The sequence below is a fragment of the Oncorhynchus gorbuscha genome, linkage group LG13 (genome assembly GCF_021184085.1).
Source record: "Oncorhynchus gorbuscha isolate QuinsamMale2020 ecotype Even-year linkage group LG13, OgorEven_v1.0, whole genome shotgun sequence".
Classification (NCBI taxonomy): Eukaryota; Metazoa; Chordata; class Actinopteri; order Salmoniformes; family Salmonidae; genus Oncorhynchus; species Oncorhynchus gorbuscha.
The window spans coordinates 27,213,511-27,229,834 of record NC_060185.1 but is presented as its reverse complement, the minus strand read 5'-3'; the positions used below and the strand labels follow the sequence as shown (position 1 = coordinate 27,229,834).

Sequence of the window (16,324 nt, the reverse complement as noted above, 5' to 3'; positions counted from 1 at the left end):
TTGACTCAGATAGTGACACACTTGTGAAAACTGTGTGGATGGGTGAAACTCCCATACACACAACCTCCCTCCCAGAGCGTTAATGGAACACCTGTTACTCAACAATAACCTGACTCATGGCATAAACATCCGCCTCAGGAGGAGGGGAGAGAGGGAAGAACATGTAAACACTTCTGTAGCTGGCTTTGTCTCCTTAAAAAGTCATCCTGGGCTGTGTTTCCCCAGAGCATAATATCACTAAGATCAGATTTAGTTTCAGTGGAATTAAGATGACTTTAGTGCCATGATTCTTTTGGTAAACCCAGCCTTGTTCTGTCTGTCTGTATGTCTGCCGGTCTACTGAACTCACCTCCTGAGGAGCTGCGGCTGCGGGACTCGTGGCCCTGAGGGTGTCCACAGCAACAGTGACCCAGCTGCTCTGGGATGGTGCCCACTTAAAGAGAAACACAGACGTATTAATGCAGAGAAAGTTTCAAGGTGAAATTAATTGTTATGCCAGGAGTGTTGAATGATAAGAGATGGGGACATGTTGGGGCATGTTCTTACCCAGAGGTGAGGGGGAGTATGGGCGGGAGCTGCCTATAGAGAGACGTCTGCCTGTCATCTGAGGGCTGCAGTCTGCAGAGCTGGGGGACCCAGAGCCAACCTTAGGGAAACCCATGGGACTGGTGTTGGACCGCCTCACTGTACCAGACCTGCATAGACCACAAGCACACACAATGGAGGTTTAGATATCACAAATATACAGAACATACATACCAACATTTTTACACATTCATTGTTAGTCCACCAGAACCAACACCACCAAGCTTCATTACTTGTCTAACAGTTCATGAACACCCTTATTTTCAGCGAAGCTCTAGTTTCCAACCACTATCCTTCATGTTTATCATGAAATAACACTTGAATAACCTTTCTGAAACACCTGAAAACATTAACATTTAATAAACCTTTTGGCAATGAGCTTAGCTAGATTCCATTCCCTCAGCTCAGTGTCTAACGGTTGCCTTTTTCACTTGGTTCTAATGTAAACTTCCTGAGTTATTCAGTGCCCGTCAGTTTGCTGCCAAGACAACCCTCTGTCACGCTGCAAGCACAGGACTTCAAAACACAGCTATTAGCCTATCCTCGCCAAAACTGTTGTACTGATAGCGAGTACTCTCCCACTCTTTCTCCTGCACTTCCTCTCTTGAGATGTATGTTTTTTTTTAAGATGGCGAACAGAGAAAGCGTAGGCAGCAGCCGGGCACATATAGAAGCCAGTCTTCCCCTGAGATGTCTGCACACTGTCTTTCTGCTAGTCTGCTGTCCTAGCTCTCTGCATTCATCTCTTCTTGTTAGCGCTAACTTGTTAACTAGCCCAGACAGGGTCAAGGGACAGGGTAGTCGGTCTGTGACAGAGAGCTTAATCCTCCTTGGTGGACTCCGAGTCAGACCCAGGGCCAAGGGTCAGCAGTTGGAGAGGCTGGCTACTCAGTACCTGCTGCCCAGGCTTTGGGGCCCTGTGGTGAGGGTAAGTAGGGGGTGTAGAGTTGAGGGTTCACTGTGGAGCTAGGCTACTCCAGTGCCGCATGTCCATTGAGGATTTACCCCAGTAGCTTACCCAAAAGGCTCAGACTTTTCTGTTTCCATCTATGTGGGCCGGTACCCATTTCTCACTGGGACATGGCTCCCGGCGGGGTGGGCCTGCTCTAACTTGGAGCCAAGGTAAGACCCTGGGTACTTTTCAGCATGCATTTACATAACACTGAACATTAACACATTCTTGCAAAGCAACAGTCTTGATTCTTCTCACCACCTCTAGTGTCACACTCCTGATGGAAACACAATAACACTCGAGCTCACATTAACATAAAACCCTGGCTGCCCACTGGTGTGGGGGTAAGTCTCATTGGGAAAAACACCACATGAACTTTATACTAATCCCTGTGGCAATGTTCTTATCTCCTCTCACAACAGTCAATAGAAGCACAACAATAAAACTAATTTGCCTCGAAAGGAGATTCAAAACCTTTTCGTATTCCCTCCCTTTCTATATATGCCTAGGGGCGGCAGGGTAGCCTAGTGGTTAAGAGCGTTGGACTAGTAACCGAAAGGTTGCAAGTTCAAATCCCGAGCTGACAAGGTACAAATCTGTCATCCTGCCCTTGAACAGGCAGTTAACCCACTGTTCCTAGGCAGTCACTGAAAATAAGAATTTGTCCTTAACTTGCCTAGTTAAATAAAATATATATATATATATATAAAAAAAAAAAAGCACAACACACAAGCAATATCCACTGACTGAACTGATGAAACTTAATTGCCTGATGCAATAACTGACAGAGTTGAAGAGGAATTTTCCAAACCCAAAGGTTAGTCATCAGATATCAAACAACAAGATAGACTAGTCTCAGGTGTACTTCAGGGAACCCCCCAGGAAAGTGGCACCTCCCCAGTCTCTTACCTGTGTGAGCCATATAGCGTGGTGGTGGGGCTGTTGGAGAGGTTCTGTTTGATGCGCTGGTAGTTCCGCACCTGGGTGGGCACAGGGATGGGTGTAGTCTCTGCCCGGGGGGACACCATGGGGGTCTGTCCGGTGGTCTGTGGCTGCCTGGAGTGGTGAAGGGGGAAGAGTAGGAACATTAGCCAGTCTGTCTGCTGGTTCTGCACCTCTGTTCAGGAATGATGGCACCCATAGAAATTAATGTTTAAAAAAATACTTCAGTCCTTCTGAGACAGCATTTGTATAAATAGAACATGAAGACTGACTAGAAGTTTCTAGCTAGGCTATGTCTTGGAGTTCTTTTTATTTTATTTTTTACACATATGCCATTTTCAACTGAGGCTGGGGGAGGAACTAAACTTCAGTCCTGCAAGAAGGGGGCTGGCCCAACCCAGAGGGGGCAGGGCCATTGCACACATGCGCGCACGCACACACACACACGTGTCTGCCCAATCAGTGGGGAGCAGTCAGTGCTAAGAGGAGGAGTTATGAGAGCTCAGCCAATAGCACGTGCTAAGCCCACCTCCTTTCTATCAGACAGAGGGACAGGAGGAAAGAAAGCTGGCCTCATTTACATGCCTTTGTTATTCCATTGGTCCAAAATGTTCCCTGAGCTAAAGTCATACACGGGTCAACCATAGGGGGTTGACTTGGGTTTAGAATGAAAAAGGGAAAAAGAGAGGAAGGGGAGGAGGAATATAAAGGTTATAGAACAGGGCAGATTTAACAGTAGCAGCATTATGTAATAAGATGGCTAGTGGGGGAGGGTGTAGACCAGAGAAAGGGAATTAGACCGAGGGATACACGTGAGGCACACGACCATCCATCTGTCCTGTACAGCAGCAACACACAGACAAAGACAGAGTGTTTTCTTTGTCTGCTTTCCACTCCGAGAAGCAAAGAAACCCATTTTAACACAACACACATTGACAAAGCTTTTGGTAAGACATTTCTAGTTCCAACCAAAAGTAAAAAGGGCCATAAAGGTTCATGAAAGTGGCATTTAAGAAAGTGACATATCCGTGGTTTATTCTCTAACCTCAGTGCACTGCATTACCCCATGCAGTCATTCAGTTTAACACATTAATTTCTCCCCAGAACAGGTTAAAAGCTGATGTGTTCTAACAAACGAAGCTAATGGGGACACTGGAGCTACACACGATGCTCTCCCTAACAATAGGCAGTGTGTAGGTCAGTCATGACCATCTTCTTTGAGAGGAGAGGGAATCGGTTTGTCTTTACTGCATCTACCCAGAGGGGAATGGAAACACAGCACTGTCTTTTCACTATCCTCTGTGTGCACTCCCTCCATCTCTCTCTAAATACTCTTTCTATTTTCTTTGTCTCTGCTCATTGCCCTCTCCTCATTCATTTTGGGCAGCTGCTCTCTTTCTTTCTCCTTATCTCCCTTCTTTTCTCCATATTCATCCTTAGTAGTGGCTCTGTCTCTCTGCACTTTCCCTCCCCCCCTTGCATTCCCTGGCCCAGGGATCAATTAAGGACAGACAGAGCACAGGGGAAAAACAAGTGACTGTGGGAGGTAAGGGGAGCTGAGGTGATGTGAGCCGACTGAGGGGTGGGATCCTCCAGGAATAGAGAATGACTCTATTGGCACTCATACAGACTAGCTCCTCACCTCACAGCAGAAAGACAGGTCACAGAAGGACAGGCTGAGTGTTAACCACCCGGCAGCACAACCAGGGAAAGAGAATGAAGAGAGGGGAGGGTTGGGAGAAAGGGACAGGAAGAGAGAGAATTAAAGACGCAGTCCAGGATCTTAAGGACAAATTCGTAACATATTTTTAAAATGTATATTCTTAACTTTGGAGGATCTCTTTACGCGTCAGGGTGATAGGGAAAAGAGAAACTATCACCCCAAAGATGAATATAGATAGATGGTGAGAGAGGAGGAAAGCAGCTATATGATTGAGGAGAGAGTGACAGGGGGAAACAAGCAAGGAATAGACCAAATGAGTGTGGATACCAGACAGGGAGAGAGACACAGAGCATTAGAAAACAGTATTACTGGAGGTTATTTACAGAGAGAGAAACAGAGCATTAGAAAACAGTATTACTGGAGGCTATTTACAGAGAGAGAAACAGAGCATTAGAAAACAGTATTACTGGAGGCTATTTACAGAGAGAGAAACAAGGAGAAAACAGAGCATTAGAAACCAGTATTACTGGAGGCTATTTACAGAGAGAGAAACAAGGAGAGGAACAGGGGGAGCGAAAAGAAAAAGAGTGATAGATGATAGATCATGCTGCAGGTTATTTACAAACAGAGACAGAGAGTGTGGGGTCACAGGAGAGGAGGAAGTGACTTTGGGGAGAAGTGGTGTTTGGGTCTCTGCTCTGTGTGTATGAGACAGTCATTTGAGGCGCTGTGACGTTTGCCCACAGCGATTTCCTGTGTGTCAGAGATCTATTCTTCTAACCCAGACTAGGCAGGTCTGTGGTGTTAAGGATACACAGTAGCCATTTATCTGAGACATCTACACAATATAAGCACAAATCAAATCAATTTTGACATGAATATATTGCTTTCAGACACCAATATCATGTAGTTTATGACTAAGGGGTATAAAATTAACAAAACACAGCTGCTCTGCAGACTGACAGATGACACCAGTAGAGTTCTACATTGAAATGTCCATGTGGAGTAGACAGAATGCACTTACTCATGCAGAGCCCGTTCACAGCTGACGTACACATGTCACTGCACACACACAAACCTGATATCTGGGCCTGAAATACCAGTATGCAGACTGGCTCATATCTCCATCAGCTACTTAGTCTTTTTCTAATCTTGGTCCTTGTCAACATCCACCACATATATTTATTATGTTACATTTACATTTACATGTTTTGTGACAATCATTGTTAGATCTGTCTAACATGCTATAAATCTAATTGCTCAAATACATTTTAAAAAACTTGCCCATTTCCTGAAATATCCCAGTTTAGGGACACAGGTCAAACAGACTGTTTATGAATCCTTTCTGAGCTTAAGTTACATTTCCATGACGCAACAAGTCAACAGTGAAAACATGATAGATTTCCAATGAGCATGGTGCAACACAGTCAAGCCCAGGGGAGTCAACAGAGAAACTAGGTCAGGTCATCTAGATATTGTGCTCCAAGGATAACCAGAGGAGGAGGTGCAGGGACATGCTGTATGTTCCTTTCTGAAATGGTGGCCGGCCCAAATCAGACAACAAAGAGTTGGACAGCTTTAGAACACTTCTTTCTCATACATACATACAGTACCAGTCAAAAGTTTGGACACACCTACTCATTCAAGGGTTTATCTTTATTTTTACTATTTTCTCCATTGTAGAATAATAGTGAAGACATCAAAACTATGAAATAACACATATGGCATCATGTAGTAACCAAACAAGTGCTCAACGAATCAAAATATATTTGATATTTTTCAAAGTAGACACATTTTGCCTTGATTACACCTTTGCAAACACTTGGCATTCTCTCATCCAGCTTAATGAGGTAGTCACCTGGAATGCATTTTAATTAACAGAGATGTCTTGTTAAAAGACATTTGTGGAATTTCTTTCCTTCATAATGCATTAGGGCCAATCAATTGTGTTGTGACAAGGTAGGGGTGGGTATACAGAAGACAAGACAGCCCTATTTGGTAAAAGACGGAGTCCATATTATGGCTAGAACAGCTCAAATAAGCAAAGAGAAACGACAGTTCATCATTACTTTAAGACATGAAGGTGAGTCAATACAGAACATTTCAAGAACTTTGAATATTTCTTCAAGTGCAGAAGCAAAAACCATCAAGCACTCTGATGAAACTGGCTCTTATGAGGACCACCACAGGAAAGGGAGACCCAGAGTTACCTCTGCTGCAGAGGATATGTTCATTAGAGTTACCGGCCTCAGAAACTGCAGAGTTCACTAACAGACACATCTCAACATCTGTTCAGAACAGGACTTCAAGGTCGAATTGCTGCAAAGAAACCACTACTAAAGGACACCAACAAGAAGAAGAGACTTGCTTGGCCAAACAAACACGAGCAAAGGACATTAAACTGGTGGAAATCTGTCCTTTGGTCTGATGAGTCCAAATTTTATATTTTTGGTTCCAACCGTGAGATGCAGAGTACTGTAGGTGAACAGATGATTCCTGCATGTGTGGTTCCCACCGTGAAGCATGGAGGAGGTCTGATGGTGCTTTGCTGGTGACACTGTCAGTGATTTATTTACAATTCAAGGCACACTTAACCTGCATGGCTACCACAGCATTCTGCAGCTATAAGCGGAAACCGGATGGGATGGCGTAACGGGACTATCATTTATTTTTCAACAGGACAATGACCCAACACACCTCCAGACTGTGTAAGGGCTATTTGACCAAGAAGGAGAGTAATGGAGTGCTGCATCAGATGACCTGGACTCCACAATCACCCGACCTCAACCCAATTGAGATGGTTTGGGATGAGTTGGACCGCCGAGTGAAGGAAAAGCAGCCAACAAGTGCTCAGCATATGTGGGAACTCCTTCAAGACTGTTGGAAAAGCATTCCAGGCGAAGCTGGTTGAGAGAATGCCAAGAGTGTGCAAAGCTGTCATCAAGGCAAAGGGTGGTTACATTGAAGATTCTCAAATATAAAATATATTTTGATTAGTTTAATACTTTTGGTTACTACATGATTCCATGTGTGTTATATCATAGTTTTGATGTCTTCACTATAATTCGACAATGTAGAAAATAGTAAAAATAAAGAAAAGACCTTGAATGAAAAGGTGTCAACTTTTGACTGGTACTGTACATAAATACGCACACACACTGGCTGAATCTATGCTAAGAGCTGAAGTTGATGACGTTACACTCACCCTCCACACCACTCTCCAGACGGCCGATGCCCCACTGCTCCCATTGGCTGGTCATCTGAGGAAGAGGGAAGTGAGCCAACCAGACAAGAGTATAAACCATGGCACATAAGTGAATAAACCTACTACCCATACTGCCACTCAAAATGTGTTTCTATTTGGTCAACTGTGTGTGTCAAGTGTATGTAGGTGCTCAGTGTGCGTTTTATAGCAGGTGCTTAGTCTAAGAGTGTACGTAGGTGCACAATGTACATGTAGTGTTGTCAGTAGGCCTAATTGGTGTAATAAGGAGTAGCAAGTGTCCAGTGTGTGTGTGCATATCTGCATGTGTGTGTTCCTGCAGACTCACAAGACTCTGTGGAGAGGTGTGGCACCAGGACAAAGTCATCCGTGTCGCTTGAGGAGTTCTTGCTGCTGGTGCTTCCCCCAGACTCCTTAGACAGCTGCAGGTAGTTTGGAGGGCCCAGGGGGGGCGACGACAGACAGTCCTCAGGTAAGGTCTGCATGTCTGGGAGAGACTGAAGAAGGGAAGGGTGTTGTAATGAGCAAAAGGTGTGTTTATGTTGGTGGGGGTAGGTGGTGTGTGTGTGTGTGTGTTAGGAGGATAGGGCAAGAGAAAGAAATTGAGAGAGATGGCTTGGGCTGTACAATACAATTAGTGTCAGACTGGGCTATGTAGACTGCCAGAATAATGCAATCACAGTGGACAGAGAGAAAGAGTACATCCCTGGGAAACTCAGTTTGTCTATTTTCCCACTGAGCTACTGTACAAAGTCTAGATTGTTAGGCGCTGAGTACTGAGGTGTGGTGCTATGCCTTGAGGTACGGATAAACCCACTGGGTGTGGAATGCAACTATGAGGTGTCTAGGCAGTCATGATTAACTTACGGCAGGGGAGTTGTAGCGAACAGAGGGTGAGCTACCACATATGATGTCGGTCACAGCGCTAGGGCAGTTGGGTACTGGAACAGGACATGCTGGAGAAAATAACATACAAATACACGTTTTCACACAAGACCTAAGTGCTCTCAACATCAATGCCACCTCACAATACAGCTCTGACACCACAACAGGTATTTCCTCGTTATTGACGAAGGAAGTTCTCATCCATCTACTCACATTTTTTGATGGCAGAAGCTGGATCTAAGAAAGGATGACTGAAAAACGCATCTGAAACAACAAGACAGAAGTGTGAATGTAAGAGAAGTAATGTACAATTTATAGATAACACATTAAATATTAAATCATTTATTTTCTAGAAGGGACTTGATGTCAGAACTGACCGAAGTCCATCCTGTCCTTCTGGTTCCTCTGCAGCAGGCCTAGCAACAGGTTGCAAAGGGAAGGAGACGTCTCCCTCGGGATGCTAAGTAATAGAGTAACAGACACACATTCTAGGTAAAAACATGATTTTCAGCCCAAAAGGCCTCGATCAGATAGGATTTAACTATCATCTGTTGACTTACATGGGTAGCAGCGACTTGTTCTTCTCATAGAACATCCTCAGGTCTTGAGGACTGTTGGCCTAAAGACAGACAGACAGAGAGAGAACAGAGTGACATGGGGTTTGTATACTACTTCTATAAACACACATCATGGGTGACATATTTCATATTTAATCTGTGGACACAGATCCACAGATGATGCAATCTCTATTGCACTCCACACTGCCCTTTCACACCTGGACAAAAGGAACACCTGTGAGAATGCCCTCAAAGCTTATCACTAAGCTAAAGAACCTGGGACTAAACGCATCCCTTGGCAACTGGATTCTGGACTTCCTGATGGGCTGCCTCCAGGTGGTAAGGGTAAGTAACAACACAGCCGCCACTCTGATCCTCAACATGGGGGCCCCTCAGGGGTGCGTGCTCAGTCTCCTCCTGTACACCCTGTTCACTCACGACTACACGGCCAGGCACGACTAACATCAGTGGTAGACGTGATCACCAACAACGATGAGACAGCCTATGGGGAGAAGGTCAGAGACCTGACCGTGTGGTGCCAGGACAACAACCTCTCCCTCAAAGTGACCAAGACAAAGGAGATGATTGTGGACTACAGGAAGAGGAGGACAGAGCACACCCCCATTTAACTTCAACGGGGCTGTAGCGGAGCGGGTCGAGAGTTTCAAGTCCACATCACCAACAAATTAACATGGTCCAAGCACACCAAGAGAGTCGTGAAGAGAGTACGACAAAACCTATTCCCCCTCAGCAGACTGAAAAGATTTGGCATGGGTCATAAGATCCTCAAAAGGTTTTACAGCTGCACCATCGAGAGCATCCTGAAGGGTTGCATCATTGCCTGGTATGGCAACTGCTCGGTCTCATGGCACTACAGAGGGTAGTGTGTACGGCCCAGTACATCACCAGGGCCAAACTTCCTGCTATCCACGATCTCTATACCAGGCGGTGTCAGAGGAAGGCCCTAAAAATTGTCAAAGACTCCAGCAACCCTAGTCATAGACTGTTCTCTCTGCTACTGCACGGCAAGCGGTACCGGAGCGCCAAGTCTAGGTCCAAGAAGATTCTAAACAGCTTCTACCCCCAAGCCATAAGACTCCTGATACAGCTAATCAAATGGCTACCCATCCCTTCTACACTGCTGCTACTCTTATTATCTATGCATAGTCACTTTAATAACTCTACCTACATGTACATATTACCTCAATTACCTCGACACCGGTGCCCCCGCATATTGACTCTGTAGTGGTACCCCCTGTATATAGCACTGCTATTGTTATTTACTGCTGCTCTTTAATTAATTGTTATTCTTATCTCTTACTTTTATTTTTGAGGGGGGGGGATATTTTCTTAAAACTGCATTGTTGGTTAAGGGCTTGCAAGTAAGGATTTCTCTGTAAAGAAATACCTGTTGTATTCCGCACATGTGACAAATACAATTTTATTTGATATTTCACACAGTTTAATGCTGCTATCCATCCTACCTGGAAAGGGGGCTTCCCTACGAGACACTGGTAGACGACAGTTCCAATGCTCCACAGGTCTGCCTTGGCGTCATAGTTCTGAGACATGATCACTTCTGGGGCCTGGTTAGAGGACAGAGGTTAGAGGTCATTCACTGAAAGGACCGTTCCAGCTGCAGGTTGCCGGAGAACAAGAGACTACAGACATGACACCCTTACACACACAAACACACACGCACACCTGCACTCACCATGTACATGGGGGAGCCACACAGCGTGGCGGCCATCATGTTGCTCTGGAGGTATCGTGCGAAGCCAAAGTCAGCTGAAAGAGAGAAGGCCGTCAGTCTGTGTTATTAATAGCTACTATTGTCGGAGTGTCACGACTCCCATTACCAGGCCTATCAGACACTAGGAAATTGGGAACACAACACACACCATGAGTCACCACACCTTGAGGGAATAGCACTGTGAAAACTAAATATAGCTGTAGGGTTCAAAACAACTAATCATGACCGTAGCTAGCTGTCATTGTGGTGCATCGTGATAAATGACATTTGATATATGACACTTGTGAGACAATAAGACAAATCATATGATGGCTAACAGTTCATGGATAGGCCATCTCTATATATACACAGTATTTATATCATAGAAACATTATGAAGAATTAAAGGGATAGTTGTATTTTTGAAGTTTTAGCTGAGTTTTAACTGAGTGTGTGTTGCGTTTGAGGGGCTGGGTTGGTCAGTCACCTATTTTGATGCGGATGCCGTTGATGCTGGATCTCTTGCGGCTGGTGTATGACAGCAGGATGTTCTGTGGTTTCAGGTCTCGGTGGATGATGCCTTTACTGTTGAGGATCCTCATTGCTGCTGATATCTGCTGGAGGAACACCCTCAGAGTGTCTTCTCTCAGTGTCCCCTTGGCTAGGGAGAGCAGAGAGGAGGGAAAAACCACTTACCCACAATCCTTCATTACACAGTAGAAATGTATTGGCACATAATGTATGATGACCAGGGATGTAGTGGTAAAAGACTACTACACCCACACTGGCTATCAGCATATTTTATTCATACAAAACTACAATAGCCATAATGCACAGAAACTCTATAAAGGACATTATCCACCCACTATGCACTAGTCTTGAGGCCATAGAGACAACTTCTAACAACTATTTCACAGACTAATGTTTCACTCACACCAATCATTACACTTTCAGATTGAGATTTTAGTAATTTAGCAGACATTCCTATCCAGAGCAACTTACAGTAGTGAGTGCATCCATTTTCATACGTTCCCCCTGTGGGAAATGAAACCCACAACTCTGGCATTGCAAGCACCATGCTCAACCAACTGAGCCACATGGGACCCATACCAAACATTAGCCAGCAGTTATACACACTCAATGCCTCCATCTCCCTAATGTATTGCATTAATTACGGATTGCCTCAGCTTACATTTAAGTGATTTAGATGCACCTATATCAAAGAGAGAAATGCATTAAAACTTCTACATCAGGATGCATTGGGAGAGCTCTGTCACCACAACTGCACACAGAATCCAAGGGAAAGCAACCTGTACAAATGGCTTATTCTGCAAGTAGTCGACATCTTCTATGCAAAAGCACAACCGATTAGGGTAGTAATTGTTTGAACATTAGCAGCCTCAGTAATAAAAGTATTAACAGTGACGATTACTGTAGTTAGCATAAGAGGTCGGGCAAGTGGAGTGTGTCTGGTCCTGCATGTACTGGTTGCAGTGAAACAATAACATTAGCTAATCCAGTGAGCTGCTATCTTAGAGGATTCCTGAGTCTCTAAAGAGTAAACCAAACCATTGTGATCACAATAGATCGTGTCAATCTAACCATGCTTACACACATTAAATCAGGGATAACAACACTCTCTAAAGTACAACTTCTTCTAAACGCAGCAAAGTTGTGTAATTAATCAAATAACATGGTTGTGTGACAATATTATACAATGAGGGTTTAGAGAGAGAGAGAGAGAGAGAGAGAGAAAAAGAGAGAGAAGGCAGACAGAGAAAGACAGAGAGAGAGAGCTAGAAAGGCAGAGAGAGAGCGAGAGCGAGAGCGGGAGCAAGAGAGAGACCGCAACAGAAAGGGGGAGAGTGTGACTGTGCACGCTAGAAGAGAGGTACAGACACTGTATCATGCCTCGAGGTGATGTGAGAGCCAATAAAATCAACGATATACCATGCAGACCTCCACAAGCAGCATCCTATTAAGACGTTCAGTGCTTGGTGCTTTCTTGGGAAGCATTATGAGAGAGGAGTGACCTTTGAGACTCAGCTATGCTGACCTTGGTGCTAAAGAAGGAACCCATTGTGTCATATCACTGTGTTGGCTCCTACACACAACATTCCCTCGCATTGGGAACACACAACATTCCCTCGCATTGGGAACACACAACATTCCCTCGCATTGGGAACACACAACATTCCCTCGCATTGGGAACACACAACATTCCCTCGCATTGGGAACACACAACATTCCCTCGCATTGGGAACACACAACATTCCCTCGCATTGGGAACACACAACACACACACAGACAGACGGCAGATAGAGACGTACACAAAAGTACCCACACTCCTCTCCACCGCTGTTTTGATGAATAATACTCAGTGTCTGTTGAGATTAGTGTGATGCTTACCTTGCAGATAGTCAGCCAGATCGCCACCGTTGCAGTACTGTGGGGAGGAACAAGACAAACAAAACTATTCTATTAGCAGGCTGTGTAAGAACAACACAGATTAGCAGTATCAAGCTGTGTGTGTGTGTGTGTATGTGACCACAAAGCCCAGATAATGAAGGGTCTCATCAATTAAAATCTGATGAATGGCTGTGCTGTTATCAGTACTAACAATCTCTGTTAATCCTGGCATTAGTCAACACAGAGAGCAGGAAGGACAGAGTGTGAGGGAGAGTAGTCCAAGAAAAAGAATGAGAGAGTTAGAGAAAATGTGCAAGGGCGCAGGGAAGAGAAAAGTAGAGAAACAGAGGGGAGCTAAGGGTAGGCTAATTTATGCTAGCATTTAACCCGTCTGTCCGCCATTTTCCAGTTTAGTTAGTTTAACCGTAACAGTAAAAGCCTTGGTTTCATGCATGTTAACATTAGAAGCCTCCTCCCTAAGTTTGTTTTATTCACTGCTTTAGCACACTCCGCCAACCCTGATGTCCTAGCCATGTGTGAATCCTGGCTTAAGAAAGCCACCAAAAATTCAGACATTTCCATCCCCAACTACAATATTTTCCACCAAGATAGAACTGCCAAAGGGAGTGGAGTTGCAATCTACTGCAGAGATAGCCTGCAGAGTATCCTGGAAGGCTATTAACCTCACTCCGTCAGTAGAGGATGACTGGTCATTCTTTAAAAAGTGCTTTCCTAACCATCTTAAACAAGCATGCCCTTTTCAAAGAATGTAGAACTAAGAACAACTATAGCCCTTGGTTCACTCCAGAACTGACTGCCCTTGAACAGCACAAAAACATCCTGTGGCGGACTGCAATAGCATCGAATAGTCCCCGCGATTTGCAACTTTTTAGGGAAGTTAGGAACCAATATACACAAACAGAAATAGCACAAACTACAAAATGTTCTGGGACACTGTAAAGTCCATGAAGAATAAGAGCACCTCCTCCCAGCTGCCCACTGCACTGAGGCTAGGAAACAGACACAACCGATAAATCTACGATAATTGATAATTTCAATAAGTATTTTTCTACGGCTGGCCATGCTTCCCACCTGGCTACCCCTACCCCTGTCAACAGCTCTGCACCCCCCACTGCAACGTGCCCAAGCCTCCCCATTTCTCCTTTAACCAAATCCAGATAGCTGATGTTCTTCTGAAAGAGCTTCAAAATCTGGGCCCCTACAAATCAGCCGGGCTAGACAATCTGGACCCTCTCTTTTTTAAATTATCCACCGCAATTATTGCAACCCTTATTACTAGCCTGTTACAACCTCTCTTTCGTATCGTCCGAGATCCCTAAAGACTGGAAACTTGCCGCGGTCATCCCCCTCTTCAAAGGGGGAGACACTCTAGACCCAAACTGTTACAGACCTATATCCATCCTGCCCTTACTTTCTGCAGTCTTTGAAAGCCAAGTTAACAAACAGATCACCGACCATTTCGAATCCCACCGTACCTTCTCCGCTATGCATTCTGGTTTCCGAGCTGCTCATGGGTGCACCTCAGCCACTTTCAAGTTTCTAAACGATATCATAACGCTATCGATAAAAAGACAATACTGTGCAGCCGTATTCATCGACCTGACCACGGATTTTGACTCTCAGTCACCACATTCTTATTGGCAGACTCAACAGCCTGGGTTTCTCAAATGACTGCCTCGCCTGGTTCACCAACTACTTCTCAGATTGTCAAATCGGAGGGCCTGTTGTCCGTACCTCTGGAAGTCTATGGAGGTGCCACACGGTTCAATTCTCAGGCCGACTCTTTTCTCTGAATACATCAATGATGTCGCTCTTGCTGCTAGTGATTCTCTGATCCACCTCTACGCAGACGACACCATTCTGTATACTTCTGGCCCTTCTTTGGACACTGTGTTAACAAACCTCAAGACGAGCTTCAATGCCATGCAACTCTCCTTCCGTGGCCTCCAACTGCTCTTAAATGCATGCTCTTCAAAGTAAAACTAAATGCATGCTCTTCAACCGATCGCTGCCCGTACCCTCGTCTAGCATCAGTACTCTGGACGGTTCTGACTTAGAATGTGTACTAGAGGTCGACCGATTATGATTTTTCAATGCCGATTCCGATAAGGATTATTGGAGGACCAAAAAAAGCAGATACCGATTAATCGGACAATTTTTTAAATGTATTTGTAATAATGACAATTACAACAATACTGAATGAACACTTATTTATTTAACTTTAATCAATAAAATCAATTAAGCCTCAAATAAATAATGAAACATGTTCAATTTGGTTTAAATAATGCAAAAACAAAGTGTTGGAAAAGAAAGTAAACGTGCAATATGTGCCAGGTAAGAAAGCTAACGTTTAAGTTCCTTGCTCAGAACATGAGAACATATGAAAGCTGGTGGTTCCTTTTAACATGAGTCGTCAATATTCCCGGGTAAGAAGTTCTCGGTTGTTGACTATTTTTCTTTATACCATTTGTATTTCATATACCTTTGACTATTGGATGTTCTTAAAGGCGCTTTAGTATTGCCAGTGTAACAGTATAGCTTCCGTCCCTCTCCTCGCCCCTACCTGGGCTCGAACCAGGAACACATCGACAACAGCCACCCTCGAAGCAGCGTTAACCATGCAGAGCAAGGGGAAAAACTACTCCAAGTCTCAGAGCGAGTGACATTTGAAAAGCTATTAGCGCGCACTCCGCTAACTAGCTAGTCGTTTCACATCGGTTACACCAGCCTAATCTCGGGAGTTGATGGACTTGAAGTCATAAACAGGGCAATACTTGAAGCACAGCAAAGACCTGCTGGCAAAACGCACGAAAGTGCTGTTTGAATTAATAATAAATATTTTTTTTTTTTTATAAAATCGGCCAAATCTGTGTTATCGATTGTTATGAAAACTTGAAATAGACCCTAATTAAATTGGCCATTCAGATTAATCGGTCGACCTCTAATTTGGACATCTACATATACCTAGGTCCTTTACTCATGCTGCTAACATACCCTCGTAAAATGGACTATCCTACCGACTCTCAACTTCGGTGATGTAATTTACAAAATAGCCTCCAACACTCTACTCAGCAAATTGGATGTAGTCTACCACAGCTCAGATCCTTATTGACATGAGAAGATGGATGCTCTGTGTGTATGTCCATCCTTTTACTGCAAGCAGCAGAGGCATTGAGCAGGGTTTCAATAACACATTCTTAGGGGTCCGCTATAACCATAGAATTGTAGGGTAACAATATATTTCACTATTATGGGGGTGTCCACATTGATTGCTGTAAAGTTTGGGATGCCATGAATGGTTAAGGGCCCATAATTCTATTCTAGTGAATCTATCCGATTAAGTTCTGTGTGAGGAC

The 16,324-nt window shown here is 44.3% G+C and overlaps 1 protein-coding gene across 4 annotated transcripts in view; it reads right to left on the bottom strand.

The window, feature by feature from the left end:
• Positions 1-16,324, bottom strand: part of LOC123992640 (serine/threonine-protein kinase ULK2-like) — a 49,118-nt gene that overhangs the window by 8,645 nt on the left and 24,149 nt on the right. For all 4 annotated transcript variants that reach the window (XM_046293961.1, XM_046293960.1, XM_046293958.1 and 1 more), the window contains exons 5-17: positions 12,948-12,984; positions 11,026-11,199; positions 10,522-10,595; positions 10,292-10,393; positions 8,811-8,869; positions 8,628-8,710; positions 8,464-8,514; positions 8,233-8,321; positions 7,694-7,862; positions 7,348-7,402; positions 2,447-2,593; positions 547-695; positions 350-433 (exon numbers count right to left, since the gene is read on the bottom strand). In XM_046293961.1, coding sequence (XP_046149917.1) covers positions 350-433; positions 547-695; positions 2,447-2,593; positions 7,348-7,402; positions 7,694-7,862; positions 8,233-8,321; positions 8,464-8,514; positions 8,628-8,710; positions 8,811-8,869; positions 10,292-10,393; positions 10,522-10,595; positions 11,026-11,199; positions 12,948-12,984 — 1,273 coding nt within the window. The remainder of the gene's footprint in view (positions 1-349; positions 434-546; positions 696-2,446; positions 2,594-7,347; positions 7,403-7,693; positions 7,863-8,232; positions 8,322-8,463; positions 8,515-8,627; positions 8,711-8,810; positions 8,870-10,291; positions 10,394-10,521; positions 10,596-11,025; positions 11,200-12,947; positions 12,985-16,324) is intronic.